General features: G+C 49.3%; 2 protein-coding genes across 2 annotated transcripts; both read left to right on the forward strand.

Annotated features, from left to right (window-relative positions):
• Positions 1 to 685: 685 nt before the first annotated feature.
• GSDMA (gasdermin A) lies at positions 686 to 12,681 on the forward strand. Its single transcript, XM_036930451.2, has 11 exons — positions 686 to 839; positions 2,332 to 2,550; positions 2,726 to 2,906; positions 5,871 to 6,036; positions 6,892 to 6,988; positions 7,499 to 7,546; positions 8,459 to 8,479; positions 9,139 to 9,293; positions 9,791 to 9,905; positions 10,610 to 10,683; positions 11,170 to 12,681. The coding sequence occupies exons 2-11, from the start codon at positions 2,337 to 2,339 to the stop codon at positions 11,410 to 11,412; spliced, it is 1,314 nt and encodes a 437-aa protein (XP_036786346.2). The 5' UTR covers positions 686 to 839; positions 2,332 to 2,336; the 3' UTR covers positions 11,413 to 12,681.
• A 1,403-nt stretch (positions 12,682 to 14,084) lies between these two features.
• On the forward strand, positions 14,085 to 27,297 carry PSMD3 (proteasome 26S subunit, non-ATPase 3). Its single transcript, XM_036930444.2, has 12 exons — positions 14,085 to 14,455; positions 16,811 to 17,001; positions 18,382 to 18,519; positions 19,712 to 19,848; positions 20,795 to 20,985; positions 21,158 to 21,261; positions 24,568 to 24,682; positions 24,781 to 24,900; positions 25,044 to 25,147; positions 25,411 to 25,566; positions 26,605 to 26,655; positions 26,860 to 27,297. The coding sequence occupies exons 1-12, from the start codon at positions 14,242 to 14,244 to the stop codon at positions 26,935 to 26,937; spliced, it is 1,599 nt and encodes a 532-aa protein (XP_036786339.2). The 5' UTR covers positions 14,085 to 14,241; the 3' UTR covers positions 26,938 to 27,297.
• Positions 27,298 to 27,860: the final 563 nt, after the last annotated feature.

Genomic DNA, 27,860 nt, shown 5'->3' on the forward strand with positions numbered 1-27,860 from the left:
AAGTCCCACAGCAGATGTGCATTTAGGCTTTCCTACTAACTCTGCTCTAGAAGTGTGGTGTGTGTGTGTGTACAATATTCTACGAGGAGCAGAGACACTGAACATGAAACAACAGGAAACCATTTGGTCTATCTCCACCTCTGCCCATGCAGACATACGTGCCAAGCTGTACTGTAGATACGTATATGTAGCTAAAACAAATGGAGCAAGGTGCTAACATGCAGGCTGACCAGCAGAAAGATGGACAACTTTTCAGCTGCTCTGCTCTCTGCGGAATCTGCAGATACACGGGATTTCTCATCCCCTTATCACACCCACAAGGTTTCATCACAAATTCTGGAGGCTTCCTGATGACCATGATGGTGGCAGAAGATGCCTCCCCTCCTCTCACACACACACACACACACACACACACACACACACACACACACACCTGCTCTGCTGCCTCCTTCCATAGGCTCTCTCCCGATGGTGCCTGCCTTCCTCTCCTCTCAACCCATCAAGCTAACCTTCAGTTGCCACCTGTCTCTGGGCCCTGGCTCCCCCCCCCCACCCCATGCTGGCATCTGCATGGCAGCTCCCCAGGAGACCAGGGCCCGGGGCCTGGGGCAGGGCACACGTGGAACAGGTTGATGCTGTTCTCCTGGAAGTGCAGCAGGAGGGGGTGGGGTCACTGGGGCAGGCGGGGTCCCTGGAGGCCAACATCCTTTCCTCCTCAGAGGCATAAAGCAGCAGCCTGTCCTGGTGAAGGACAGTCACTCTCTCAACCTACAGACCAAGTGAGCCCTGGGCCCTCATCCCGGACCCCGCTGCCAACAGGGACCTAGCGCTACTCCCCGGTAAGAACTTGATGACAGCAGAGGAGGCATGGGGTGTTCTAGGGCTGAACAGAGCATGAGTGGGATGAGAAGGGCCTAGGAGTTCCCTAGAACCCAATGGGCTCAGTATATTGATAGGCCTTAGGGAGAAAAGGGCAGGTGGCCCATGAGCACCTCTCTGGTAAGGAGACAGTAGTCACCAAGCCCTTCCCAGTTTCATCTGGCTGGCCCCTGGAGGTTCTCCAGGCCTATCCTGGCCCTCTCAGGAATGAAAGGTGAAAAAGGCCCGTTGGAGCTCATGTGCTTGGCAGAACAGCCTTATGCATCTCTGTGAGTGCCTCCTGCATCCCTGACTCCGTGAGGCACCCACAGCGGAGGTGAGGAGGTTTCAGGCCAGCCGGTGTGTCCCTTGCACCCAGTGGGTAATTTGGCTGTCCCAGCTAGCTGCGCAGCCAGAGCACCTGGACTTGAGCCTCAAAGACAGAGCCCTGAGACTGTGAACCTCAAGATCTCATGTGTCCCAGGTTCTCCAGGGCCTCACCCCAGTGGATGTCTCCCAGAGCCACATTTATCCCCTCATTTGTTCATTCATTCTTTCCCCACGCATTTGCCAAGCTCCAAGTCTGTGCCAGGCACTGTGCTTGGTGCTGATGCTACAGAGATGACTAAGACCCATTTCCTGCCCCCTGGGAGTCACAGCTGAGTAGCAAGAGAGTCAGGTGAACAGACCATAACCACGGGAGCTTGCAGGTGTTTGAGAAGGGCATGTATGATGTGCTTTAGGGACACAGGATGGAGTCACTAGCTGCGTGAAGGGGAGAGGGAAGGAGGTCACAGAGGAGGTGACCTGAATTAAGTTTTAAAGGATGAATAAAGATTCTTTAGATTGAGAGGGAGCATTATAAATAGAGGGAGCAGAGGCAAAGAGCACCAAAATGCCTGCCTCTCCCGGGCAGTACCTAGAGGGACACGCGTCAGCTCACACCACGAGCCAGGAGGAGGGCACAGTGGAAGGAAGAGTACAGGGATGTGACCCACCCACCCCCAAAGAGCGGGCAGCTGGGCAGGTGAACTCCTCCCCAGACCCTCGGCACCAGCAGTGGCTGCCCACCGTGGGGTCCCCAGGTCCCAGATGCCACTGTTCTCTGGGAAAGACAGGTGGGCACAGCTGTATGAGACGGGCTTTTCTTCCGCCGCTCATGAAATGCTCCAGCCAGGCTCCAAGTCTGAAGAAGATGAGTGTGGAATGAGAAAAGAGCCCTTGTCAAAAAAAGTGGGGTGCATCTGGCTTCTCAGTCCAGCCGTGTGACTTCAGGCAAGTTGTTTTAGTGCTCAAGGCCTCATTTTGTCATCACAATATGAAAACTCCTGTTTCCTTCCAGCTCTGACATTCTGAGAATTCCAGGCATCTTGAAGGGTGCCCTGTCCCCCAGGGCTGCATGACCTCTCTCTGCAGGGCCCTTACCATGTTCTGGCACCCCCACTTGTCACTCCTCTTCCCCTGCCCCCACAGAGACAATGACCATGTTTGAAAATGTCACCCGGGCACTGGCCAGACAGCTAAACCCTCGAGGGGACCTGACGCCCCTTGACAGCCTCATCGACTTCAAGCGCTTCCACCCCTTCTGCCTGGTGCTGAGGAAGAGGAAGAGCACGCTCTTCTGGGGCGCCCGGTATGTGCGCACTGACTACACCCTCCTGGATGTGCTCGAACCCGGCAGCTCGCCTTCAGGTCAGCCTCAGGAGTAGAGTTGGGCACCGAGGGCGGGGGCAGGTGCTGGCCTATGAGAAGAACGTGAAGCCCCCTCTACACCTCTGTTAGGTGTCATGTAGCCCAAAGTCCTCCGAGGGGGCAGGAGAGGAAGGATGCCTCTCAGCCTACCCCCGCTGTCTTCTCCCGCCTGCAGATCCAACAGACTCTGGGAACTTTAGCTTTAAGAATATGCTGGATGCCCGAGTAGAGGGAGAGGTGGATGTGCCAAAGACAGTCAAGGTGACGGGGACGGCAGGGCTGTCCCGGAGCAGCACCCTGGAGGTGCAGACCCTCAGCGTGGCTCCCAAGGCTCTGGAGACCTTGCACCAGGAGAGGTGAGAGTGGGCGGGGCTGCAGGCCACCTGGATGGGGAGGGGGGTCTGTGGTAAGGTGCTTTGGGCTCTGAGTTAAAGGGAAGGGCCTCCTGCCTTGACCTTCACCTATGTGGTCACCACAGGGGAGCTCTTGAATGACCTGTGGGTGCATCCAGGCCACTTCCTAACCACCCACTACCCCTGTCCTTCTACTACCTCCAGTACCACCTCCCCACTGTCACACACACACGAGGGTGAGTGTGTTCACATTAACTTACTGTGTGGCCAGGGAAAAGTCACTATTTCTTTTTGCAACTTTAGTTTTCTTTCCTGAAAAATGATGGGGTTAAATGAAAACCCCTAGGGTTCCTTCATGCCCTAAGACTCTATGAAATACACTAAAAAGGGAAGGGGTCTTCATTGCTCCTTACTGAAGCTTGAGCACAGTGTTCTGCTCCCATAAATGAAGCCATCTGCCCAGCCCCATACACATACCCAGCAGTCCTCGGCCATGCTGCCCCAGCACACAAAGGGTGGCAGAAGCCATGTCATTGCGGCACCTCAGATGTTTGACTTGATAGGGGAAATGACTTTTAAGCAGTTAAGTAGTGATTGAAAGGAGGTGAGGATGGGAGGCAGGAAGAAAGGGCCGGGGTGCTTGGAAAGTCATCCAGTAAACATTTATGTAGCCCCACTGAGTGCAAAGCACCGTGCTAGGTGCTGGGGGTGCACTAAAACATCTTTATCCAAGAACCTTGCCATCAGAAGTGTGAGAATATGTGCAACAGTAACTATGATCCAAGGCAAGAAGTGCTTAGTGCCACAGGAGGGCTTTGCCTGAGTATTGTGGCAGGTCAGAGTGTCTTCTGGCTGGGGAAATGAAGGAAGACTTCGCAGAGGAGGCAGCCCATGATCTAGGCCTTGAAAAATGAATAGAAATCGTACATGCAAGGCTGGGAGAAAGACCTTACAAACGCGCACAGGTGAGAAATCTCAGAACCTATGGAGAGCATGAATAGCTGGTTTGGCAGGAGCAGAAGAGATATGAATGAAACAGTGGGAGATGTAGGGTGAGCCCAGACCATGGAGGACCCAGGCGCCTGGTCAGGCACCTGGAACTATTCTGTAGGCACCAGGGAGAGCCTAGCAGTGCTCTGAAATGTCAGAGATGAATCTGGCCAGATGGAGGAAGAGGATGAGGGGTAGGAGTTTGAAGCAGGCAGACCAGGCAGGACACTGAGCCCCTGTCCATCAGAGATGGAAAATGAGGACCCAAACTGGGAACAGCAGTCAGACTGAAGAGGAAGAACAAATGAGAAGCCTCTGAGGAGGCAGAATGGACCGGACTTGGCAGCTGACTGCAGGGAGGGGAGAGCTTTGTCAAAGAGGACTCTGATAGACTTGTAACACACAGCGTGACAGCTATGTTAATAATTCTATACTGTATACTGGAAATTTGCTAAGACAGGAGATTTCAGGAGCTCTCACTATACACAAAAAATGGTAACTATGTGAGAGATGGATATGTTAATTAGCTTGACTGTAGTAATTACATTTCTGTATGTATATCAAAACACTTTGTATGCCTTAAAGATATACAATTTTTATTAAAATAAATGAATCAGGTATATCAGATTTTTTTTTAAAAAGATGACTCTGAGATTTGACCCAAGCAATGATGCTAATAGAAACAGGAAGACAGAGTTCAGAAGCAGATCTGGAGAGAAAGATTGTGAGTTCTTCTTGGACATTTTGAATTTGTGTCTCCACTGAGACATCAGCTGAGAGCGTTCAGCAGGCACCAGGAATGACTATAGTTAACAGCACCGTAGGGTATACTTGCTAAGAGAGTAGACCCTCAAAGTTCCCATCCAACAGGAAAAAAAGTTTTGTAACTATGTGGGGTGATGGATGTTAACTGAACTTACTGTGGTGATCATTTCTCAATTTATACCTATATCAAATCATGTTGTTCACCTAAAACAATACGATGTCAAATATCAATTACATTGCAATTAAAAAATTTTAAAGGTAATTGGAAATGAGGGTTTGGAGCTTAGGTGGGAAGTCAAGGTAAAGAATCCTGTGGAATGAGCAACATAAAGATTAAAACGAAAGGAATGGGGGAGAGCTGTTGGAGGAAGTGCAGAAAGCAGAGAACTGAGAACAGTATCTTAAGGACATAAACTCTTAGGGGACCGAGGAAACTAGAAGATGAAATACAGACAGAATGGGTAGGATTCAGAAGCCAGAAAGGTAAGAGCAGAAACAGGATGGCACAGTGTGATCCCAAACCAGGAGACAGTGTCCCACGGAGCAGCAGGGCCCGACATGGCGCAGAGTTAAGGAAGGTCTTTGAGTTTGGTGGGTGGGAGGTCATTGTGGTTTCAGTCGAGGAGTGGAAATAGAGGCCAAATTTTTAAGAATTTAGGCATGGACACTGAGCAAGTACAAGCAGAGGGTATGGGTGTGTCTTTTGAGATATTTGCCAGTGCAGTGAAGGAAAGGAGCAGAATGGTAACTTGAGGGAGTAGCATGATCAAAAGACATGTTTGCATATGTCAGCAAGTGGAGAGCAGAAACTGGTGTGGACCACAAGAGAGAGGGTGAGAGATGAAGACGAAGGGCCCCGGAAGAGATGAACAGGGCTTGGAAGGGAGGAAGGAGCGGGGAGTCCACGGCAGGGCCCCATGAAAAGACAGAATGAAGCGACCGCAAGGCCCCGTTCTGCACCAGGTGCTGGGCCAGAGAGGCACCTAGTTTCTCCCTCAACACCCTGGAGGCAGGTGTCATTATCCTCACTTTATAGGTGTGGCAGGCAGACTCGGCAGCTGCCCTGTGCGTGAGCGGGTCTGGGTTTCAGCCTCAGTCTTACCCCACAGTCCCTGACCCCGCCAGGCCCAGCTCCTGCGAATGACAGCAGAGCGAGGCATGGCCCCGGTTCGAGGGGCGCTGAGCAACCCCCTCATATTTCTCCTACCACAGGAAGCTGGCAGCAGAGCACCCGTTCCTGAAGGAGATGCAGACTCGAGGAGAGAACCTGTACGTGGTGATGGAGGTGGTGGAGACGGTACAGGAGGTCACTCTGGAGAGAGCCGGCAAAGCAGCGGGTTGTTTCTCCCTCCCATTCTTCGCCCCATTAGGGCTACAGGTTTGCTCCAAACACACACCGACACATGCACATATTCACATACACACATAACCCTCGGAGGCTGGGTTAACTTTGCCTGATCAGTGCCCACTGAAGTGAACCCACTCCTTCTCCCTGCTCCTCACGATCCAGGCCCCAGGTGGCCAGACACAATGCTCTCTCTGCTCAGTGGCACCCAGCATGGGCAGATCCCTCTGCCAGATGCCACAGGGAGCTTTCAGGGAAGGGGCAAACTCTTAGCCATTGGTTTCCCCTCATGGTGCTCCCATTGTGCAGGAGAGACGTCCTTGCTCTCACAAAGTTCTCACAAAGTTCTCAGTCTTGTGGAGGAGACACAGAGGTTAAAGCCTAAAGGACACAGGCTTGGAAAACTCAATGTAAATAAGTAATGCTCTACATACCTGTACCTGTTTTGTATAAATATTCAAGGAGTGAGTTGAAACTGGGAGTAGGGATTAGTCATGAAAGACTTCCCGAAGGAGGTGAGCATGGGACAGACGGTGAAGAGGAAGAAGGAACCAGGGCCTGGATGGAAGCTCTAAGGTGGGACAAGGAGTCCAGGCAGGTGATGGAGCAGGTCTGCCCAGTTCCTTCATGTGTCTGAAACAGGAAGAGAGAGATACACCTATATTAGAGGGATGATCAGTGGAAATGAGCAGAAGAGCTTCTTTGAAGCTCACTCCACAGAGTCCACACTGGGTGGAAAGGCTGTCAGGGACACCAGTGGAGGGGTCCCAACTTCTGATCTCCCCAAAGGTGCTTAGGCCTGCCCCGCACCACTCCGCCACCACCCACTCCCAATGACTCATACTTAGAAGCTCTGAAGATTCACAAATCCTTATTATCTAATCCTAGGGATCCATAAACCACAAGGAGGCTGTAACCATTCCCAAGGGCTGCATCCTGGCCTTTCGAGTAAGACAGCTGATGGTCAAAGGCAAAAATGAATGGGGTGAGCAGACATCAGCGTGTGTTCCCCTCAAAACAAGAATTACCCACAGCATTCTAAGGCATCAGGGAATGAGTGAAGATGTCAGGAAAGGAGTGAAGAGGCGTATTGTAATGTGGTCCAGGTACGAGGGACAGAACAGCAGAGGCTGCTCTAGAGAGGCAGTAAAGGGACCCCTGGGCTCTGAACACCTCCTGTGTGCTCAGCACTATGTCAGTGAGGGGAAGAGGGCACAGAGATAAAAAAGCATAGCCTCTGCCCTCCAGTCTGCAGCCAGTGGAGGAAACAGATGCAGTGCCTGTACTAGAATGCATGGTAGAAAATAGTGTTATAGAAAAGGAGTTACAGAGGAAGAAAAGATAACTTTCAGCAAAAGAAGTAGAGCAGGGGACTGGGGGAGGCATTTAAGGGTAGGGCCCTAGTGCTTAGCAGAGCCCACGAACTTGAGACTGGAGAAGGAAAGGTGGGGCAGCTCCTAAAGGTCTCCTGCTCTCCTCCTCTCGCTGCTTACAGATATTCCACATATCTACAATGACGACATGCAAACCTTCCCTCCTGTAGGTAAGAGATCACTTCCTGCTCCCCACATTCCCTGCTAAAATCCTACAGCCCCTAAAAATGTATGCCATAATTCCCCAAGGCACCCCTGGTTTTGTTTCCCAAGTCCCTAGAAATATCTATGTAACTTTAGAAAAGACAGATAGAGGCATATAAATACTGCCCGAGAGAGAGAGAGAGAGAGAAACAAAAAGACAGAGACCAGAAGGCACAATTGGAAGCACAAATAAGACTTGGAGGTGGTGTGTGTTCCCAGTTGTAGGGGGCGGGTGAGCTAAAGTAACTGCCATGTGTTTTTGTAATGATCTCTGATAAGCTGCCTTGACAACTGCAGCTAGATAAAAAGGCACAAATAGGTTTTATGCTGACATATGTGCATTATTTGTCTTCAGAAAAGCCAGAAGAGAAGTTCACCCATAAGTGTTTCCTGTCATTTCACCGCAACTTTCTTGACTCAGAATTTGAACACGCTAATCTTTTTCTTCCCTTCTTGGAGGAAATGACAGGGAACATGGCAGAGCAGGTCTCAGCCAACCATTGTCCCTGAAACGTGGCAGAAATTCCAATAGCTTAGGAAAAAGCAGTGGAAGGGGAAAGTCTTTGGGAAAGACACCCAGGCCCTCGAGGGCCTTTTGTAGCTATAACCCGTCACACGTTACCTGTAGTTCTGTCGCACACCACCTGGGGTGGGGGCCCATGAGTCACAGTGACGCCAACCCAATCCAGGTGCCCCTTTTCAGACTGCATTAGCTTCTCTCCTGACCTACTGCTGCCTCCCACAAGGGGAGCAAGAGTATCCTCAGGATGGTTGGGGTATCCCAGGAGACAGATTTCCTGATCCCCACTCATGTCTCATCCCCTGGGTGTGGTCACTGTCGTGGAGGATTACATTCTTTTATGGTTTTTTTTCCTCAGTTTTCCTGGTGTCTGATGTTGGTAAGGAATTCTGTGAGTCCCTCCCAAGACTTCGTCATGAAGGCAGTGGGAGAAGCACCAGGGACCAGAAGGAGACCAACGCTGAGTCCCAGGTCCTGGGGATTGGAGCCACTTCCAGAAAGTCACTCTTCCCAAAGCAGACTGGATGTGTTCTTAGGATCCCAGTTCCCTGGAGGGTCAGGCCAAGGTTCAAGCTATCCCTCATCTACCCACATGCCTGGATATAGACCCAGCCATCCCCGTCTCCTCTCAGTCACCAACGTCATTCTTCTTGTCAACTAACTCATGAGAGGGGGAAATAGACCTTCCTTCTCAACTTTGCACTGGAGTCTTAGAGAAAGGGAAGTCAGCTGTCTACTGATACGGAATGGTGCTTGGGATCTCAGGGGAATTAACTGCTGCCTTAGATGATAACATGGGTCCTGGTCCATCCCCTCGCCCCAAACCACCTCCCCCAACACCTCAAGACAGGGCGGGTGGGTAACTTCCTAACCATATTCCTTTGGTCAAAAAAACAGAAAGAGAGGCCAAGATCAAGCTGGGAGCAGAGCAGGGGGACCTGAGAAGGCCTGGGTGAAGGAACCCTGCATGGACAAGGCCAGCCGTTGGGGGGGACCAGACGGAGGGCGGTTTGTTTGCGACATTTACTGTGCCCATAGGGGAGGCCCCGACGGACTTCACGACACTAAAAGAAGAGGTTCAAAGAGAGACCGAAGAAGTGGAGAAGCTGAGCCGAGTAGGGCAAAGCTCCTTGCTCACCTGCCTCAGCAAACTCCTAGGGAAGAAAAAGGAGCTACAAGATGTGGAGCTCAGTGTGAGGCCCCAGGGAAGGGTGGGGCTTGGGAGAAGGGAGGCTTTGGGGGAGGTGTGTGTGGGAGTACAGCTGGTAAGAACCCAGACACTGACGGGCACCCAGACACTGACGGGAAGGGGACAGGGCCAGGGGAATCTACAGCGTGTGCTTCCTCAAGACAGGCCACGTCCTGCCAGGCTGCTCCTGCTTGCTTGGTGCCTCTGGAAGTGGGCAAACAGCTCGGGTTCCCCCTAAGCACATGCTCCTTCCTGATGGACAGAGGGTAGGCAGCAGGCCAGTGGAGCCCTCTCTTGGAAGGGGGCTGAAACCTTTTCTTTGCAGAGTCAGGGCTCAGGGACTAAGGAGTTCAGGAGTTTGATGCTTTTCAGGACTTGATACCTTGAAAAAGAAACAAGAAAATGGGAGACAGCGCATCTTCAGGGATTGTTATGTACCAGGCATGGTGCTGGGCTCCTCACCGATGTTCATCTTAAATAGTTACCCACCTTTCCCCACAGCTCGAGGGGGCTTTGGACAAAGGACATGAAGTGACCCTGGAGGCACTCCCAAAAGATGTCCTACGATCAAAGGAGACTATGGGTGCGGTCCTCTATTTCCTTGGGGCTCTAACAGGTAAGTGAGGAATAAGGTCTTCATTCATACACCTTTTTAGTGATAGGAATGAATCACTGAATGAATTCCCAAGTATATGAATGAATGAATGCCAGACAAACTATACTACAGTTAAGTAGTTTATATCTACATTTTACAAAATAGGTTTCATTCCTAAGGATTGACGTGGTCACCTTGGATAATGTGAGAAGATGGCCTAATCATGCTAATAAAGGTTAGGAAATAACCCTGGTTTAATCAGCCACATATTTAAAACTTCAACATACAACTAAGATCACCACTCTTATATTGATATTTGTTAACTTTAATTTCAGAGAGCACATCTTTTGATTTTCCCTCTGCATGAAGCAGTCTCCCACTTAGAAAAACTTTTTGGTCTTCCGATGTTAGCTGAGATAATAGTTCCCTTAAGACACCTACCCTCAAACACCAGGGCCAAAGCAGAGCCCTCAGCTATGGCTTCCTTAACACCTTGTACTGTATTGCACATACTTTGTCTTCTCCACCAGCCTGCATGTTCTTTGAGTGAAGACAGTATGATTTTTCCCTAACACACCTAGCAAAGGGGCCTGGCATGGAGCAGGTGTTCAACCATGGATAAATGTATGAATTCATTAATGCTACAATTATGGATGTACCCCATCTGGAGTCTGTAGTCCTCTTTGTACCAAAAACACACATCTCCTTCTCTGCTTTTTCTCCAGAGCTAAGTGAAGCCCAACAGAAGCTGCTGGTAAAATCCACGGAGAAAAAGATCCTACCGATAGAGCTAAAGCTGGTGAGAAAAAGTGGCAGATGCTCGGGGGAGTTTGGGAGGGAGTCAGCTAGAACCAGTGGAAAGATACAGATTTAGCCTAATGACAGACCATCCTAGGGGGCCTCTGTCTTGTTCCAGGAGCTCATGCCCCCTTCTCATTTCTCTCCATGTTTCTTCCTTTTTTCTTATTTCACAACTAGAGGTAAGAGAATAAATTTCTGGCCAATTATCTGGGTTTAACAGCCTGATCTTGAGAGAAGAGAGAGCAAATCTTTTAATGTCTCTGAGTCTGCTTCAATTCACTCCTCTGCAAAATAGAGCTAAAAATAAATGAGCTGCCCACTGTACAGGGTTGTTAAAAGGCCCAAATGGAGTTGTGATGTAATGTAATGTAATGAAAGGAGTTATAAAAAGAGAAAGGTAGCCCTCTTTGTAGTTTTTATGAGTTAGGAGAAACGAAGAGAGGTTTCTAGTTCTTTCTTTTCATGTTATTTTGGTTCCTTCCAGGTGGAGAGTATAATGGAACAGAATTTCCTACATGATAAAGAGGGTGTTTTCCCCCTGCAACCTGAGCTGCTCGCCTCCCTTGGAGAAGAGGACCTGACTCTCACAGAGGCCCTAGTGGGACTGAGTGGCCTGGAAGTGCAGAGATCAGGCCCCCAGTACCTGTGGGACCCAGATACCCTCCCTCACCTCTGTGCCCTATATGCCAGCCTCTCCTTCCTGCAGCTGCTGACCAAGGCCTCCTAACTAGCCTTTCCATCTGTTTCCTGCTTCCCTAATGCCTTCCCAACCTCACTGTGCTGTGTCCTTAACACCCAAGGGCATTTCAGAGTCACCAGGCTGAGGATGATGGAAATCCTAACTGATCACTCAAGACTCAAGATGACCATTTCCACCAGCTCACCTCTATAACTCCCCCTGCCCCTCTGGCTCTGCAACCTGCTAAGTCCATCTGCTGATGCTTAACTCCTCTAAAAGTAGAAACACTCGAACCTTTAAAACTATGAACCATTTCAACAAAACCACAATTAATGACTTAATTTCTTATCCCAACCCCTCCTACTTGCTCTTCTAAAAATCAAACATTACTGTAATTAGCAGAAATATGATTTCACTTTGCATGAAATGTCTTTTGGTGTTTTTCTTTAAAGAATTTATCATAAGGAAATCCTTAACGTGTGCCAGGAAGAAAAGCTATTATCATCCTACATGTAGGTTGTATGTACAGGAATTCTATTATACTGTCATCGGGCCAGCTTGAAAATACTTGGAGAGGAACTACAAGGGTGTAGATGTGGAATGTAGATTCCAAAGTGAGAAGATCATCAAAGCAGCTTGTCTTCAAAGCAGAGTCTTTGGGGTCCTCTGGACTAGGGTTGAGGGACTGGAGACATAGAGATATATGGTACAAGCCCGAAACAAGAGTAAGACAACTTTCAAGTTTATCGAATAGAAAATGCAAATAGATCTTTTTTTTAAAAAATGATACACAAGAGCAAGACCCAAAACTTCTAAAAAAGAAATTGTGATATTATCTTATTTCACCTTCCCCTCTTCTGACCTCAATTCAGAATGGTTGTAGGAGGAAGTGATGTGGGTAGGCTTGGCATATGGACCTGCAGATATGGATGCTGCAATCCCATAAAACTGCTGGGTTCATACCACTACAGCTGGATTTTAATCTTTCATCGATCTCCTTTAAAATAGTTCTATGGGTGGAATAATTTCTCCAAGTTTTTTGGCTCCAGGAGACAGACTTTCCCCCTTCTGAGTCACCCCCTGTCCTGGCTAGTTCCCTCACTCACCAAGAATTCACGACAAACTGCCAAAAGCTTTACGTTGAGCCATCCTCCCCTATTCTGGGGTATTTTCCAACGTCTCGCTATATTGCTCAAAGACACACTGAGTAATTATCTGCTGACTTGATTGTTATTCTCTTGTGATGTAAACTTAATAAAGAGGTGAGCTAACACCCTAACTATCCAGAAGGGTAACTTCATATGGATGAACAACAAAGCTTGTCTGTTTTCTTCCTTTACCATTCTCGCCCACCTTCAGTTACAGATACAGTGTTATGAAGAAGAAACTTTAATGAGTTTATGCCAGTCATGATTTAAAACTCCTGTTATCCATCCCCTAGCCCTAGGGGGAATGGGGACAGTTAAGGAAGAATTGGTCAAGGCATGTTCTGGGGAACAGTTAAGGAAGAATTGGTTAAGGCATGTCCCCTAAAACGGAAGTACACATTTTTCCACTTAGCAAGTGGCTTTAGTGCATGGAGCTATTTGCTGCAGTAGTGTGAAAGGGACGATACAAGACTATCCTCTCTATATATAAATATAAAAGAGAATATGGTCAAACCATATTCTCTGTCTTCCAGGACCCTACAACAGGACTGTTTTGTCCTGTAGGGTCTGACCTGATCTAAAACTCAGGACTTCCGCTTACGGAAGAGATAAAGATTCCAAGAGAGGGGCCAAGTTTTTGTTCTGTGTCACAAGAAATTGGAATCTGTATTCTCCTGGAGAATCACCGGAAGGTAACTTTGAAAAATAAGTGGAAAGGGTTTCTGATCCAATTTCCTTCCCCTGTGGGAGTCTTAAGTTCTCTTTAGGTACACAATTATTCTGTTCCCCATTTCACCACAGTATCTGGATGCGTACAGGAGCCCCACCGGACTCCTCGAAGCCTCTGCCATTAGAACTTCCACACTTTCCTCTTGCTTCACAATACAGAGCAGAGCTTCCAGCAGGGCACGTTATGGAGCTGTTTCTTACCACCGCGCCCCCCGAATGTACTAGCCCTGGGCGACACGTAAGAGTGGACCGCTACATTTTATTAAGCTAGAGTGTGTGTACACAAATGCACTCTTCCCCCATTCGCACTCCCAGGCTGCGGAGATTTAATGCCTTATTTTCAGTACTAGCTAAAATCCTACAGGGAAATCTGAACCCCCTAGGGTTCTTCCTACTCTCCAGTTCGGTTTTATTTTAAGCCCAATAGCCTAGCTCCACATCCCTGTCTCGCAGCTTTTCTTCCCTCGTTCCGGTTGCACTGGGAGGCAGTTGAGGACGAGCCTCGCGAACATCGAAGGCGACCCAGCCGGGCACAAATCCAACGAGTTTGGACAAGAAACCCTCCAGGCAACTCGTAACGTCACCATGCCCGGCGCTCCGATTGGTCCTCCCACTCCACGCCGGTGTAACCAGACTGGAGCCTGAAGGGACCTCTAGTGGACGTGCTCGGAAATGCACTCGAGGGGAACATGAAATCAACACAACAGGCACTCAGCGAGGAAAGCCCCCAAACCCAAACAGGCTCCTCCCCGCTCCTGCCTCGAAGAACCGCCTCCATCCTGCACTCCGGCTGTTGATTTCTTTCCCCTTTGTTGACTCGGCCATCGGCCCCGCGGGCCTGGCGTTTCCCAGAAGGCCCAGCGCCGGGAAAGGTTTTGCAGCTGCTCCGTCATCGTGCGGCCGGACGCGAGTCCGCGCTCTGTGCAGGCCCGGCTTGGTTCCTGGTCTCTGGTACGAGGGTTCACGCGAGGCCCCGGACTAGGCCGCGACCCCGGGCGCCATGAAGCAGGAGGGCTCGGCGCGGCGCCGCGGCGCGGACAAGGCGAAGCCGCCACCCGGCGGAGGAGAGCAAGAACCACCGCCGCCGCCGGCCCCCCAAGACGTGGAGATGAAAGAGGAGGCGACGGCGGGTGGCGGGTCAACGGGGGAGGCTGACGGCAAGGCGGCGGCGGCTGAGCACTCCCAGCGAGAGCTGGACACCGTCACCTTGGAGGGTACGAGAGCCCGGGCCCGGGACGTGCCACGATTACGGGTGACAGCGCCCCGGTGATCCAGCCTCTCCTTGGGATCCCAGCGCAGCCTCCAGCATCCTCGGTTTCTTAGGATCACTCCCAGTGACCCCCCAGTACCCTGACACCCCCGACCTCAGTGCCCGTCACCGAACCTTCTCCCCAGCTCAGGCCTCCTCGCTCACACAACGCCTCCTCCCCGCATCTGGGTTTGCATCTAGAACTAGGTCTCCCTGAGCCTGTAGACTCCCTCTTCCAAGTCCTCCCCTCCGACCTGCCCCATTTACATCCCACCGGACCGATTCAAGTTCCTCTAGATTGTTGCCTCTAGAAACTAGTTGTTTGTATTTACGTGTGTGAAGGGGTCGGGATGACACAGAATAATGGCCCCGGAGTTACAGGAATGTGCAAAAGGTTTCTGTGGTCTTAGCCGCCTTTAGCAAACTCCCCTAAAGGAACCTTTTCTACCTAGTATCTTATTTCCATGTTACTGTTAATTGAGGTTCCCAAACGGTCCCATTGCTCTTTTCCTCACCCTTCAAGCCCTTACTTCTACTCCGTTTCTAAAGGGTTTAAACACAATTACACACTTTCAACTTCCAGGATGTCATGTTCGTTTGAGTTCCTAATACCTTCCACCTGAACTATAGGCCAGTCTCCCCATTTCTTTTCTTCTGGGTGCCTGTTCCCAGTTTTCCTACTGTCTTCTTGTACCTCCAAGTTAGCATTTCCCTTTTCCTGCTTAGAGCATCCAGTCCACATTGAATGTGGGTAGAGTGAGAGCTTCCCACTGTGACCCTGGTTGTGTTTTCCCAGTTCTGGATCAGGTGGGACAGGCTATTTGTTGGGTTTTCTCTCCGACTGCATGAGAATGTAGCTCTTAAACATTGACTCCTGAGTTGTGTTTTTGAGGCTGTGGTAGTGTTGACTGCAGCAGCTCCTGCTCTAAAGTTGGGCAACAGGCTCAGCATCTAATAAAGATCCTTTTACCTAAAATAATGGTAGTCTGCCAGTGACAAAGATGTTCATTGTAAAAGTTTTGGAAAATATGAGCAGTCTAAATTGGCAGGTGAAAACATAAACCATAGTTAACATTTTTTCCTATGAATTTTTCATTTCACCCATAATTAAGATAAAGTTATATATACAGTTTGGAACAAGGCATAAGTAAATACAGATGATTTTGTGTGCTTTCACTTAACATATCCATAAACATAGCACTGAATTTATTTCAGAAACATTTATGGAATGCCTGATATAGTGGCTTAAGAATACAAGCTCTGGAATTAGTTTCCTTATTTCTATAAATGAGAGTAATAGCACCTACTTCATTGGGTTGTGAAGATTAAAATGCCTAGAACTGCACCTAGCGCATGATGAGCCCATAGTAAACCCTCTCATTACTAGCTTTTATCATTATATCATTAATGTGACCCAGGCACCCTATGCTCTAAGTATACAAAGGTAACTAAGAAGCTACTGATTGGTTGCATTCCCTTATTCTTGGACATTTAAGTAGTTCCTAGTTCCTTACTGTTATAAATACCCTTGCAACAATCATCTTTATGCCCAAAAGTTAAGTCAACCTTTATAATTATTTCAGTATAGATTCTCTATATGTCTGAGTTGAAAGGGTAAACGTTTTTAAGGTTTTGAGTAGGTGTCCTGAGAAACTACTGATTTACATTACTCCAGCAGAAATGTCCTGTTCACCCCTGTACACTATATGTTACCATTTTTAAAAAATCATTTATTTGCAGTTGAAAAATATTTCCATTGAAATTTGAATACTAGTGAAATATATTGTTCATATCTATTACCCATTTGTTTTTCCTCTGTGTATTATCCTTTCATGTTCATTTTTATTTAATCTAATTGCTTATACAGACTCTGTAGAATAAGAATATGAACATTTGGTCAAATTTGTTGCAAATGTTTTTCTTTTGTTTACACAGATATTCAGAAGGTTTTTTATTTAAGAAGTCAAGTTCATCAACCTTTTGTGTGTGTGATTTCTGTCATTGTTTACATTTAGAAAGACTTTTCCTATTTAGAGAGCCTGATAAATCTCCACATTTGTTTTGCTTCTCATCGTTTTCTCCCTCTCTTCCCCTTTCTGTCACCGTCTACTACTACTTCCCCCACCCCAGCTTTATTTTTCTTTGTCTCTTGGTTATATCTTAAAATAAGTGTATGGCATCCATAAGCATTGCTTAACCCTATCAGGGCAAAAAAAGAGATTGGCCACATCCCAGAGGTTCCCTAGAACTTCTTGCCTGAAGCGGTGGGGGAACAGGAGGAGTCGGAAGTAACATATTTTTCTCCTCTGGTCCTCCACAGACATCAAGGAGCATGTGAAGCAGCTGGAGAAGGCAGTGTCCGGCAAGGAGCCACGATTCGTGCTGAGGGCCCTGCGGATGCTGCCTTCCACATCACGCCGCCTCAACCACTATGTTCTGTATAAGGCTGTGCATGGCTTCTTTACCTCAAATAATGCCACTCGAGACTTCTTGCTGCCCTTCCTGGAAGAGGTGAGTGAGTCAGGCTGGCTTTGAGGGTGTAAGCTTGGCCTTAGGACCTCCTGCCCATGTTATTGTTCCCTATCCTGAAGACCTGCCTGATAACCTGCTGCACAGAGTAGTGAAACAAAGCAGCCCATTTCAATACTCACTTGCCCACTAACAAGGAAAGCATCTTTGTGCCCTATAGCATCATTCTTCTGAGTTGGGGAAAGGAGCTGGGAATCAGAACCCTTCCAGCCAAACTCAATTCCCACTGCTGCCAACATGGATCCTCTCCTTTGGTTGGGAATTTCTCTGTTGTCCTAGGAGAAAGTGCCACCACCTCTTTGCCTCCAAAACTTCACCATAAGACAGTGGTTAAGCACAGGTTTTGGAGGTAGAGTTGAATTTGAATCCAAACTCTACCACTTAGTACATGTGGGGTTTGGACAAATGACTTAACCTCCTTGTTACCCATTTTCTTCCTTTGTTAAATAGGATGAACAGATTTGGGGGACAGTGGGGACAGGAGGAATGTGTGCAAAGCTCTTAGAACAGTGCCTGGCGCATAATGAACACTGATGATGTTAGTTTGAGGTGGTAGTGGTCCCTGTGCCATGAGAGACCTCGCCTTTTCTAGCCATCAAACCCCATGATCACTCATGGTACAGCCCAGGTCCTGCCCCTTCTCTAACCTCGTCTCTTCAGCCACCTTCATCTCCCTAAAAATCCTGTATGCTTACAGTCTGTTCCATAGACATGAAAACTCAGAAACTCCCTTGAGGTGGAATGATAAAGAATGTATCTGCAGAAGTCGAAGAGCAGCCTCCCCCAGCCCTGCCTGGAATGTGCTTTAACTGTTAGGTCTCTGAATTCACCCATCATGATCGCTTTTGGAGCTGTTACATGTTATTCCAGTTTTGGTTACTAGACCTGAAAATAAGTTCTATGTACATGTCACTTTTCCCCAAGTTGCCTTAGTTGCCACCAAGAAAACTTTTTTTGTCTCATTATTCTTGATCTCACCTCTAGAACTGTATCACTTAATTAAACCCAGTTGATAGAATTTGTGATGGTTCCAGGTGTGGTAGTTTGATCTTTCTGCTCATATTGTAGGCTCTTTGATGGATCCTTACATCATCCTTTCTGCCCCCTTATATTCTGTAAAGGTGTCAGTTACACTCCTGTAGCTCTTTTTTGTTCCTGTTATATCCATCCTCTTAGAAAGAGACTGGTGTTGCCCCTTTATTTTTGTATCCCCACAGCACCTAGAAAAATCTTATTATATAGTTGGCATTGAATAAATATTTGTTGAAGTACATAGCACTTAATAAGTCTTGATTGATCTGACAGCTATTCCGTGGTAATTGATCTGACAGCTATTCCGTGGTAATTCATGCCCTCTCCTAGCCCATGGACACAGAAGCCGATTTACAGTTTCGTCCCCGAACAGGAAAAGCTGCATCCGCACCCCTCTTACCCGAAGTGGAGGCCTATCTGCAGCTCCTCATGGTCATCTTCCTGATGAACAGCAAGCGCTACAAAGAGGTATTCAATGAGAGCAATTAATGTGCCCCAAGCAGTACAACTGGCTTGTGGGGGATTGTCTCTAGTGGAGAAGTGGAGATAATCACTGGGTTATTTTCTGTCCCCAAGACTTTCCCCCTTTGTGGGATACACCTAACCCCACATCCAGGGAAGCCCCCTGAACTCCTGCTCGGGCACTTTGGGAAAGGGCTGGCAGTGGTCAGCATGTACTTGTCTGTGACACAATACTAGTAGAGGGGATTCTTTTGGGAAAAGTAGGAAATTTCGAGATGGAAAGGCCTGGGTTCAAATCCCAGCTGTATTAGGCAATTAATTTCTCCTAGCTATATGTAAAATGGGGAAAACAATGCCCACCTTGCAAGATTACTATTAGTGTTAAATAAAATAGTATGTTAAAAAACAGCACAATGATCTGCATATAGGAAGCTTTCGCAGTATTTTAATGAATGGCAGCTTTTATGGGAGTGAAGAAGTCCACTGATAACTATGCTCCCACTACTTCCGGCTGGAGTCAGCTTCTTGCTAAGCCAGCCACTGTGCCGGGAGCACACTCAAGAACTGACAGGTGTCACTACTCAGTTCCCTGTTTTATTTTTCCCTTTCTTTGCCAATTGTTGGCTTTTCTTTGCTTGTTTATTGGACAGAATTCAGCCCCTTTAAAGCGAACAGTTCAGTGGATTTTGGTGTTTTCACAAGGACCATCATTATGTAATAATACCAGAACAGTTCAATCACCCCAAAAAGAAACTCCATACCTATTAGTTGTCACTCCCCTTCCTTCCTCACCTCAGCCACTGGCAGCCACTAATCTGTCTTCTGTCTCATGGATTCACCTGTTCTGGACATATCATATAAATGGAATTACATAAAATGTGGCCTTTGGGTCTGACTTTATCCCTGTTGGAGCATGTATCTGCTCTATTCCTTTTTATGGATGAGTCATTTCCCACTGTATGGATGTGCCACATTTTGTTGATCCATTCTTCAGGTGATGGATAGTCATATTATTTCCACTTTTTGGTTATTAATGAATGATGCTGCCATGAACTTCTGCATTACCTGTGTTCATGTGAACATAGGTTTCCATGCCTCTTGGGTATATGCCTCGGAGGGGAATTGCTGCCTCACGATAGCTACAGATTTTAACTTTTTGAAGAACTGCCACTTGATTCTCTTTTGGCTGCCTCCCCAGGCACAGAAGATCTCTGATGACCTGATGCAGAAGATCAGCACGCAAAACCGCCGGGCCCTAGACCTTGTGGCTGCAAAGTGTTACTACTATCACGCCCGGGTCTATGAGTTCCTGGACAAGCTGGATGTGGTGCGCAGGTATGGGTGGCCAAGGGTCTCACTCGCAGCCCTTGGAGTCAGAGATGTGGTCAGCCACTACCACAGAGCTGACATGGGCTTGCAAGGGGCAGTAGCCTGGTAGATGTAAATTGCCCAGCAGGAAGTGGGGCAATGCTTAACATGCTCTGAGCCACATAGGGGGTTGAGAGACTGATACTAGATAAAGAAGCAGAGATGACCACCTGGCTGTTAAGAATGGTCCCCCAGGCTCTTCCCGTCACTCTGCATCAAGGAAAAGCTGATTGATAGGTCAAGGAAGGAAGGACAGGTTGGAAAACATTTCACTCCTCTGCTTAAAACCTGCAGTGGCTCCCCATTGCCCTCAGGGAAAAGCCAAAGGCCTCATGATAGCGTGCAGGGCATGATGTGATCTGGCCCCTGCTACTGCCTCCTTGATTTTATCTGCTCTTCTCCCTGACTCACTCCTCAGCCACACTGGCTTCCTTCCTCTCCCTCGGGCATGCCAAGCACACTCTTCTTCAGTCTTTGCACTGGCTCTTACCTCTGCGGAGAATGCGTATCTCCCTACTTCCTTTAAGCCTTTGTGACCTTCTCAGTGAGTTCTACCCTGACCACTCTATTAAAAACCACAGCCCCATCTTCCTCACCCCTGCAATGCCGTTACACCTACCCTGATTTTGCCATAGCCTCTACCACCGTCTGTCATGCTACCTAATACACTTATTTATCATGATCTTTGTCTGTTTCCCCCACTAGAATCCAAGTTCCCTGAGAGCAAAGTTCTGTCCTGTTTGTTCACCTAGAATAATGCTTCCCGCAGTGGCGCTCGACAGTTGAATACTAAGTGAATAACGAGAAAAGCAGTTTGTGTCACTTTTTCTAGGAATTGAGAAAGAATGGAGAGGTCAGAGTAGTTCAGAGAGTTGTTACTGAGGCCTTTGACATTTTTCTTTCTTTCCTGAAGTTTCTTGCATGCTCGGCTCCGGACAGCCACCCTTCGGCATGATGCAGACGGGCAGGCCACCCTGCTGAACCTCCTGCTGAGGAACTACCTACACTACAGCTTGTATGACCAAGCGGAGAAGCTGGTGTCCAAGTCCGTGTTCCCTGAGCAGGCCAACAACAACGAGTGGGCAAGGTACCTCTACTACACAGGTGAGCAGGGACCCCAGACGCCGAGCCAGAAGGTGTCTCAGGCTCATTTGGTGCAAACTCTCTAAAAATGTGGTGCACTTTGGTGCAAAAGAGACCCATTTGGCGCACTAGTTTGCAAGGGAATGTGGTTGATGCCATTTTCTTAATCCACTCTCCTCTCCTCCACACCCAGGGCGAATCAAGGCCATCCAGTTGGAGTACTCAGAGGCCCGGCGAACAATGACCAATGCCCTTCGCAAGGCCCCTCAGCACACAGCTGTTGGCTTCAAACAGACAGTGAGCAGCGTTCTCATCCCTTAGCCCTTACCTGATAGCACTGTCTTAGATACCAGGGAATTATTAGGAAAACCTCCTTAATCTTTGTTATCTGAGAGCTCACATCAGATGTCTGTTGATGCATAACATGTTCAGAGCATTCAGCAGACTCTACCTGTACCTCTGGCAGTTTATGTTCAGGGTATTCTCCTTGGTAGATAAGCTTAGAACATTCCTGATTCCCCAGCATTCCTTCTAGTCATGCCGGGAATGGGCCTGGATTGTGTTGATAAACTCCAGGTTCTTGCGTGGTCCCTCACATGCCCATCTGGGAACAGCATTGTCTTTGGACCAAGAAACCCAGAAAATCTCTGTAAGGCTGACTGACTCAGATGGAGATAAACCTTGGCCACCTAAGAGCTGTCAGTCACCAACCAGTATTGTTCGGATGGCTGACCTAGGTATTAGGCACTGTGAGGGATAGAAAAGGATAAGAAAAGTTATTTGCCTTTGAAGAGATAAAAAACATTGACTCAAAAAGGCTTGAGGGCCTATGTGAAGTCACAGAGCGTGGCAGCCAGAATTTGGACCCAACTTTCCCAACTACAAACCTCTGCTCCACCTAATAACATAATGTCCACCTCCTGGTGCCCTTGAAGGAGAACAGAGTGAAAGTGTACAATGAGCAGGTCAGTGTCTTTGGATATTTGGTTTACTTATATTCAGAAGCTCAGAGAAAGGCAGGTTTGGTTTGGTTTTGGTCAGATAATTGGAGATCTTAAATTAGATCTGATTTTTTGAAAGATGGATAGAATTTTTACAGAGATGGATGGCTTTTCAGACAGAGGTGCATATGCAGAATGTTAGATTGCTTACAATATAGGACATACACTAAGGTTTCCTCTAAAAATCACTAGAAATACAGATAATCAGCAAAGACTGTCATGTACCGGGGAGAGGTACTCTGGGGTAAAGCAGTGTTTCCGAACCAGATGTTTCTGTGAGTGGGTACGGTTTCAGAGTTTTCTGTGGTGGGGCCAGGTGACAGGAAGGAACAGCTGGAGTGAGAGCTTCGGCGATCAGACTGTCGGTGAGGGAGCCGGGAGAGAGATGGAATGGTTGCTGGAGAGCGGAGGCAGCAGAGTGGGGGAACTGTCCACCCAGAGGGACTCAAGCAAGCAGGTGATGGGCCAAGGGCGTGGAAGAGATAGGCACCGGGTGAAGAGCACAGGCAGAGAAGCTGGCCTTAAGTAAACACGGGGAGGGGCAGTGAAGACAGACCTCGAGTTTAAAGTGGAGTCCACAACAGAACACTCGGAGAGCCTATCCATAGTTCAAGCCGCAGTCTCTCCATGGATGATTTACTTGCTTTCATTGTTCAATTCTGACCTGCATCGTGCTTCACCAAATCCATTACTAACTGTCCTGGTTTACTCAGGCTGCCATAACAAGGTGCTGCAGCCTGGGTCAAACAACAGTCAAGTTCTGGAGGCCAGAAGCCCCAAGTTCAGGATGTCAGCACAGTTGGTTTCTTCTGAGGGCCTTTCTTTGGCTTGTACATCTTGTTTTCACATTGTCTTCTCTCTATGCACGTCTGTATTCCACCTGCTCCTTGTAAGTAAGGACACCACTCATACTGAATTAGGGCTCATTCATAGGACCTCATTTTGCCTTAATTACCTCTTTAAAGGCTCTATCTCCAGACATAATCACATTCTGAGGTACTGGGGGGTTAAGGCTCCAACATACAAATTTGGGGGTTCACAGTTGAGCCCATGATACCAATCCTGATCCCTCTCATGAACACCAGGCCTACAAATCCATCTTCCCCCCACACAGCTCATAGATACTCACTGATTCCTCACACACTCTTATCCAAAGCACACCCTTGGTACCCTTTGCCAGTCTTCCCTGTGCTCTCCCAGCTGAGATAGGAGACTCAGGATCGCCGTGGAGTCCCGCACCCCTCCCCCCATCTCCAAGTCGTGTGTGGATTTGCCTCCATGTCTTTTGTGTCTGTCCCCTCTCTGATCTTGCCAGTGCCCTTGTTTGGGCCGTAGCGCTTGAGGCCACCATCCTCCCCTCCACCGGCCAGGCTTCCGCACAGCTGCCTCACCAAGCAGAGCTCCGGGCCCACCTTCGCCTTGCCTGGGGAGCTCTCATTGCCCCCCATTGCCTGTGTGGTAGAATATAAGTCTTACAAGGTAGGCAGGCCACGTATTATTATCTTGCCCATTTTAGGGCTGAGGAACCATGGACTCAGCCTCCTCATGAGTGATTAAACACTAGCATTCTGTCTCCAAACTGGGCACTCAGCCCGGCATTCAGAACAACATGGCCGCAGACTGGCCCCAGTCAGCTCTCCTGATTGCCCCCATACACACTCGGTGTATCCTCATACTTGCCTGCCTCTTTCCCAAACTGTTCCCTTGACTGAAACACCCTCCCTCTATCTTCTCCTTCATCAGAATCCTTAAGGTATAAATTAACTTCAGCCATTTCCATGGATATACCCTCACTACTAGATCACTCCAAGGGACAGGGCAGCTTTGTGGGTATATGCAGAGGGGAGAAGAGTCCTTGCCCAGATGTGGGCTTAGTCACCCACCACCCTTTTAACCCCTCACCTCACCTCACTCGTGACACTTGCTATCATGTGACTTGGCTGTGTTCCTGTCCCTCCTGCTCAGCAGGAACTCCTTAACTGCTGGGCATCGTCCCCACCGCTGTAGTTTTCTCTGCATGGTGCTGAATCCACAGTAGGCACTATTCAGAAATAAGTCAGAGCTTTATGGAAGAGGAAGGGCCTGATTTTCCAGCCAGCCTTCCATGTCCATACACAGCTCATTCACTGAGGCTCTTCCAGGCCCCGTTCCTGCTTTCCCTCTACCCAGATAACTAGTTTATGCCTTTTCATCTCCTCTTTTCTAGTAACAATCTACTTCCCTGACCAGCATCGTTGGCTGACTTACATTCCATTCCCCTGGGCCTCTAGGCCTTGTTCCCTCGCCTTTTTTGAGCCTCAGAACCTGCCCGTATGGCCTGTACCTTAGAGCCTCACCATTTCAGTGTGCACTGTTTGGCCAGATGAAATGAAGCTTAGGGCTTTGTGTGGTCAAGGGGTCAGACAACCCCAGTACCTGGCTCCAAAAGCAGAGCTTCAGTTCCATGCCCAGCACAGGTTCGGGGGTTTTCTTGCTTCATGTGGGCCTAATCACAATGCTGCTTCCCCATTCCCTATTTTATGTGACTGAATGAGCCCCCACTTCATTCTCTTCCCTGCAACGGGGCTCCCTGCCTACTGTGTCCTGTGTTTCACTCTGCCAGGTGCACAAGCTTCTGATTGTGGTGGAGCTACTGCTCGGGGAGATCCCAGACCGGCTGCAGTTCCGTCAGCCATCCCTCAAGCGCTCGCTCATGCCCTACTTCCTTCTGACCCAAGGTAAGGCTGGTCCCTCTCCCCGAGCCAGCTGGACTCCCTGGTGCTCTTTGTTGTTTGTGCCCATTTGACCCTCTGACCCATTCTTCTCTCCACTGCAGCTGTCAGGACAGGAAACCTAGCCAAGTTCAACCAGGTCCTGGATCAGTTTGGAGAGAAGTTTCAAGCAGATGGGACCTACACCCTAATCATCCGACTACGGCACAATGTCATTAAGACGGGTATGGATCAGGGTTTGAGGGGCCACTGGAAGAGCAGGACCCAGACTAGGCCTCTCCAAGGGACGGGAAACCCTGTGGGTGTCCATGGGTAGGTGGAGGGTCTGTGCCAACTCGGCTCACTCCACTGCTCCTTCCTCCCCCAGGGGTACGAATGATCAGCCTCTCCTATTCCCGCATCTCCCTGGCCGACATCGCCCAGAAGCTGCAGCTGGATAGCCCAGAAGACGCAGAGTTTATTGTTGCCAAGGTGGGGCTGGTTCAGGGACTGCAGTTGTCAATTTCCTGCCTTATTTCAGGGATGGGAGTGGGGGGCGATCAGCCAAGTTGAGGAACAGGTAAAACTGCAGATAGAGTTTTTGAGGAGGGCCAGTGTTGCAGTAAAGCCAGGAAGTTATGAGCGTGTATGTGAGTGCATGCGTGAAGTTTAAGGAGGATAAAGATGGCACAAGATGTTCAAGGACTTAGAAGATGGGCTTCCAGGTAACTTTTCCTCCTTTTGGGGCCCTGCAGGCCATCCGGGATGGCGTCATTGAGGCCAGCATCAACCACGAGAAGGGCTACGTCCAGTCCAAGGAGATGATTGATATCTACTCCACCCGAGAGCCCCAGCTAGCGTTCCACCAGCGCATCTCCTTCTGCCTGGATATCCACAACATGTCCGTCAAGGTGAGGAGCCTGGGCTGCAGAGCTAAGCGTGGCAGCAACCCAGCTCTCTCTCCACCCCCTAGATGCCTCAAAGAAGATGGTTTGGTTTGGGGCCCAGCCTGCAGCCTTTCTGTGTAAAATCACTGAATGGCAGGGTCGCGGGCCAACGGGACAAGGGACTTGGCTTGTGGGACTGCAGCACCTTCGCTTTTAAGGGGTCTCATTGCTGGGGGTCCAGACAGGGATTCAGGGTGCAGGGTCCTAGATGTGGCTCCAGTCTGAGTCATTTACCTTCTCTGAGTGGCTTGTGTTTCTCCATCTGTGAAGCTGATAGTGAGATATTATCCACCCTGCCTGCTTTGCAGGGTTGATGAGATTAAATGAAATCCCTGCCTTTGGGTGCTTAGTGAAGTCTGAATTGTATATAAGTTAGGGCTGGTGTCTAGTTCCCCAAATGGCTGTTAAGCCCTTACCCTGTGTCAGGCACTAAGTTCAGTGCTAACGTTTGGCTGCTGGATTTTCCTGGTCTCTTCCTTCCCTAGGAAGCCAGGGATATTGCTGCCTTGCTTGCAGTCAGGCAAATTCCATGCTCCTCGAAAGATAGGAAAGGCCCTTTGTGATCTGGTCCTCTGTGTCTCTAACCTCACCGCCCTTTACTGTTCCCCCACTCTCTCCCTGTTCCCCACTCCTCCCTGCCACCAGCTGGCCCCACTGAACTCAGGCCAGGCCTTTCACATGTTGAATCCTCTACCTGAAGTGCCTTTTCTCCATTCCCACAGCCAGTCCATTCCTCTTCCTCGTGCTCCGCACTGTCAGTCCCCCTCCCTGCCCAACCAAAGGGCTTAGTCACGTATGCCACCAGGTCTCCTGATTCTCTTCCTGGATTCACCAGTCGGTACAGTGATCATTGGTTTCCATGCCTCGCTCCCCAGCTAGACTTAACTGGAGAGGGAATAACCGGTCTTGTTCATCATCTTGGTGCCTGGGTCACAGAAGTGCCGTAAATGTATGTTAAGTTGATGCCTCGTCGTCGTCTTTCTCCTCTCTCCTGTGCTTTAGGCCATGAGGTTTCCTCCCAAATCGTACAACAAGGACTTGGAGTCTGCAGAGGTGAGGTGCTTTTGCTCTGGGTGACACCACAAGGTAGCGCTCCCCACAGAGAGGGAAGAGGGGAGACTTTTGGAAGGACAGGGCAGGGAGGCAGCCCCTGGCCCTGGGGAGGGTCATGCTGGGTGAAGCGCTGCATAACAGCACTACTGGTTCTCAGCAGCCGGCCCTCACCCCACCGCCCCCTCACCCCACTGCTTTCCCCAGGAACGGCGCGAGCGAGAGCAGCAAGACTTGGAGTTTGCCAAGGAGATGGCAGAAGATGACGATGACAGCTTCCCTTGAGCTGGGGGGCTGGGGAGGGGTGGGTGAGTGGGGACTGGCTCTGTCTTTCCCCCTTGGGGGCCCCTGCCCAGGGAACTGGCCCCTTTCCCCACACATGGTGCACAGGCAGCGTCTGTGCAGGGGTGAGGGGTCAGGGAGCCAGCCAACCCACCTCACCCCACAGCCCCTCCCCAGCCGGCAACTCAGCACAGGGCGGGCAGCCTCCCCAGGGCAGGCTCCTGGCTAGTGGTGTGGGCAGCAAGGTGGGAGGGACTAGCCCTGTGCTCTCCGGGGAGCAGGGGACTGCAATTGGAACATGTGTGGGCTCTATGTTTTTTGACGCTTCAGTTATGATTTTTAAACAATAAAAAGTTATCCAGAGCTCTCTCTGCATCAGTTAGTGACTATATTTTTCTGTCACACCTGTAATATGGACAGGCCCAGGCTTTTTCCTGGTCTTGGGAGTCCTGGCCCAGGTGTGACCTGAGGACCTGATGTGGCTGTGCAGGAGGAGGGAGCCACAGGCAGGGTGTGGAGACACCGACCTGGGGTGAGAAGGGCCTGGGTTTACAGTTACCCATCTAACTGGCTTTCAGATATTGGGCAAATCAGTGAACTTCTCAGGCTCTTTTCCCTCATCAATCAAATAAAGGATTAGTGACTTCCTGGCTCTATAATTAGGAACCTAGACTTCTAGAGGATCAGAGCTAAGGCTGGAGTCTGACCCTCAGGTGAAGGGTCTCCCACGAAGCTGCGGCAGGTTGAGAGCAGGGCTTTGGCCCGCTGGCCCTGGTGGAATGGTGGGTGGGCTCCTCACTGAGCAGAGCTGGGGCCCGGCAGAGCAGGGGTGCCTTGTGGTCCTAGCCCGGCTATTCCAGCTACGTACGGGGGGAAATGCACCTGCCTAGGTCTCGAAGTCTCCCAGCCACTAACCAATACGCCCA

The sequence above is a fragment of the Manis pentadactyla genome, chromosome 4, assembly GCF_030020395.1.
Source record: "Manis pentadactyla isolate mManPen7 chromosome 4, mManPen7.hap1, whole genome shotgun sequence".
Classification (NCBI taxonomy): Eukaryota; Metazoa; Chordata; class Mammalia; order Pholidota; family Manidae; genus Manis; species Manis pentadactyla.

Coding starts and splice junctions, on each gene's coding strand:
- GSDMA (XM_036930451.2), top strand. CDS start 2,337: ATGACCATGTTTGAAAATGTCACCCGGGCACTGGCCAGACAGCTAAAC. Junction 8,480..9,138: donor TTTCCTGGTGTCTGATGTTG/GTAAGGAATTCT, acceptor CTGTGCCCATAG/GGGAGGCCCCGACGGACTTC. Junction 10,684..11,169: donor TACCGATAGAGCTAAAGCTG/GTGAGAAAAAGT, acceptor GGTTCCTTCCAG/GTGGAGAGTATAATGGAACA.
- PSMD3 (XM_036930444.2), top strand. CDS start 14,242: ATGAAGCAGGAGGGCTCGGCGCGGCGCCGCGGCGCGGACAAGGCGAAG. Junction 20,986..21,157: donor AAGGTACCTCTACTACACAG/GTGAGCAGGGAC, acceptor CTCCACACCCAG/GGCGAATCAAGGCCATCCAG. Junction 24,901..25,043: donor GCACAATGTCATTAAGACGG/GTATGGATCAGG, acceptor TTCCTCCCCCAG/GGGTACGAATGATCAGCCTC.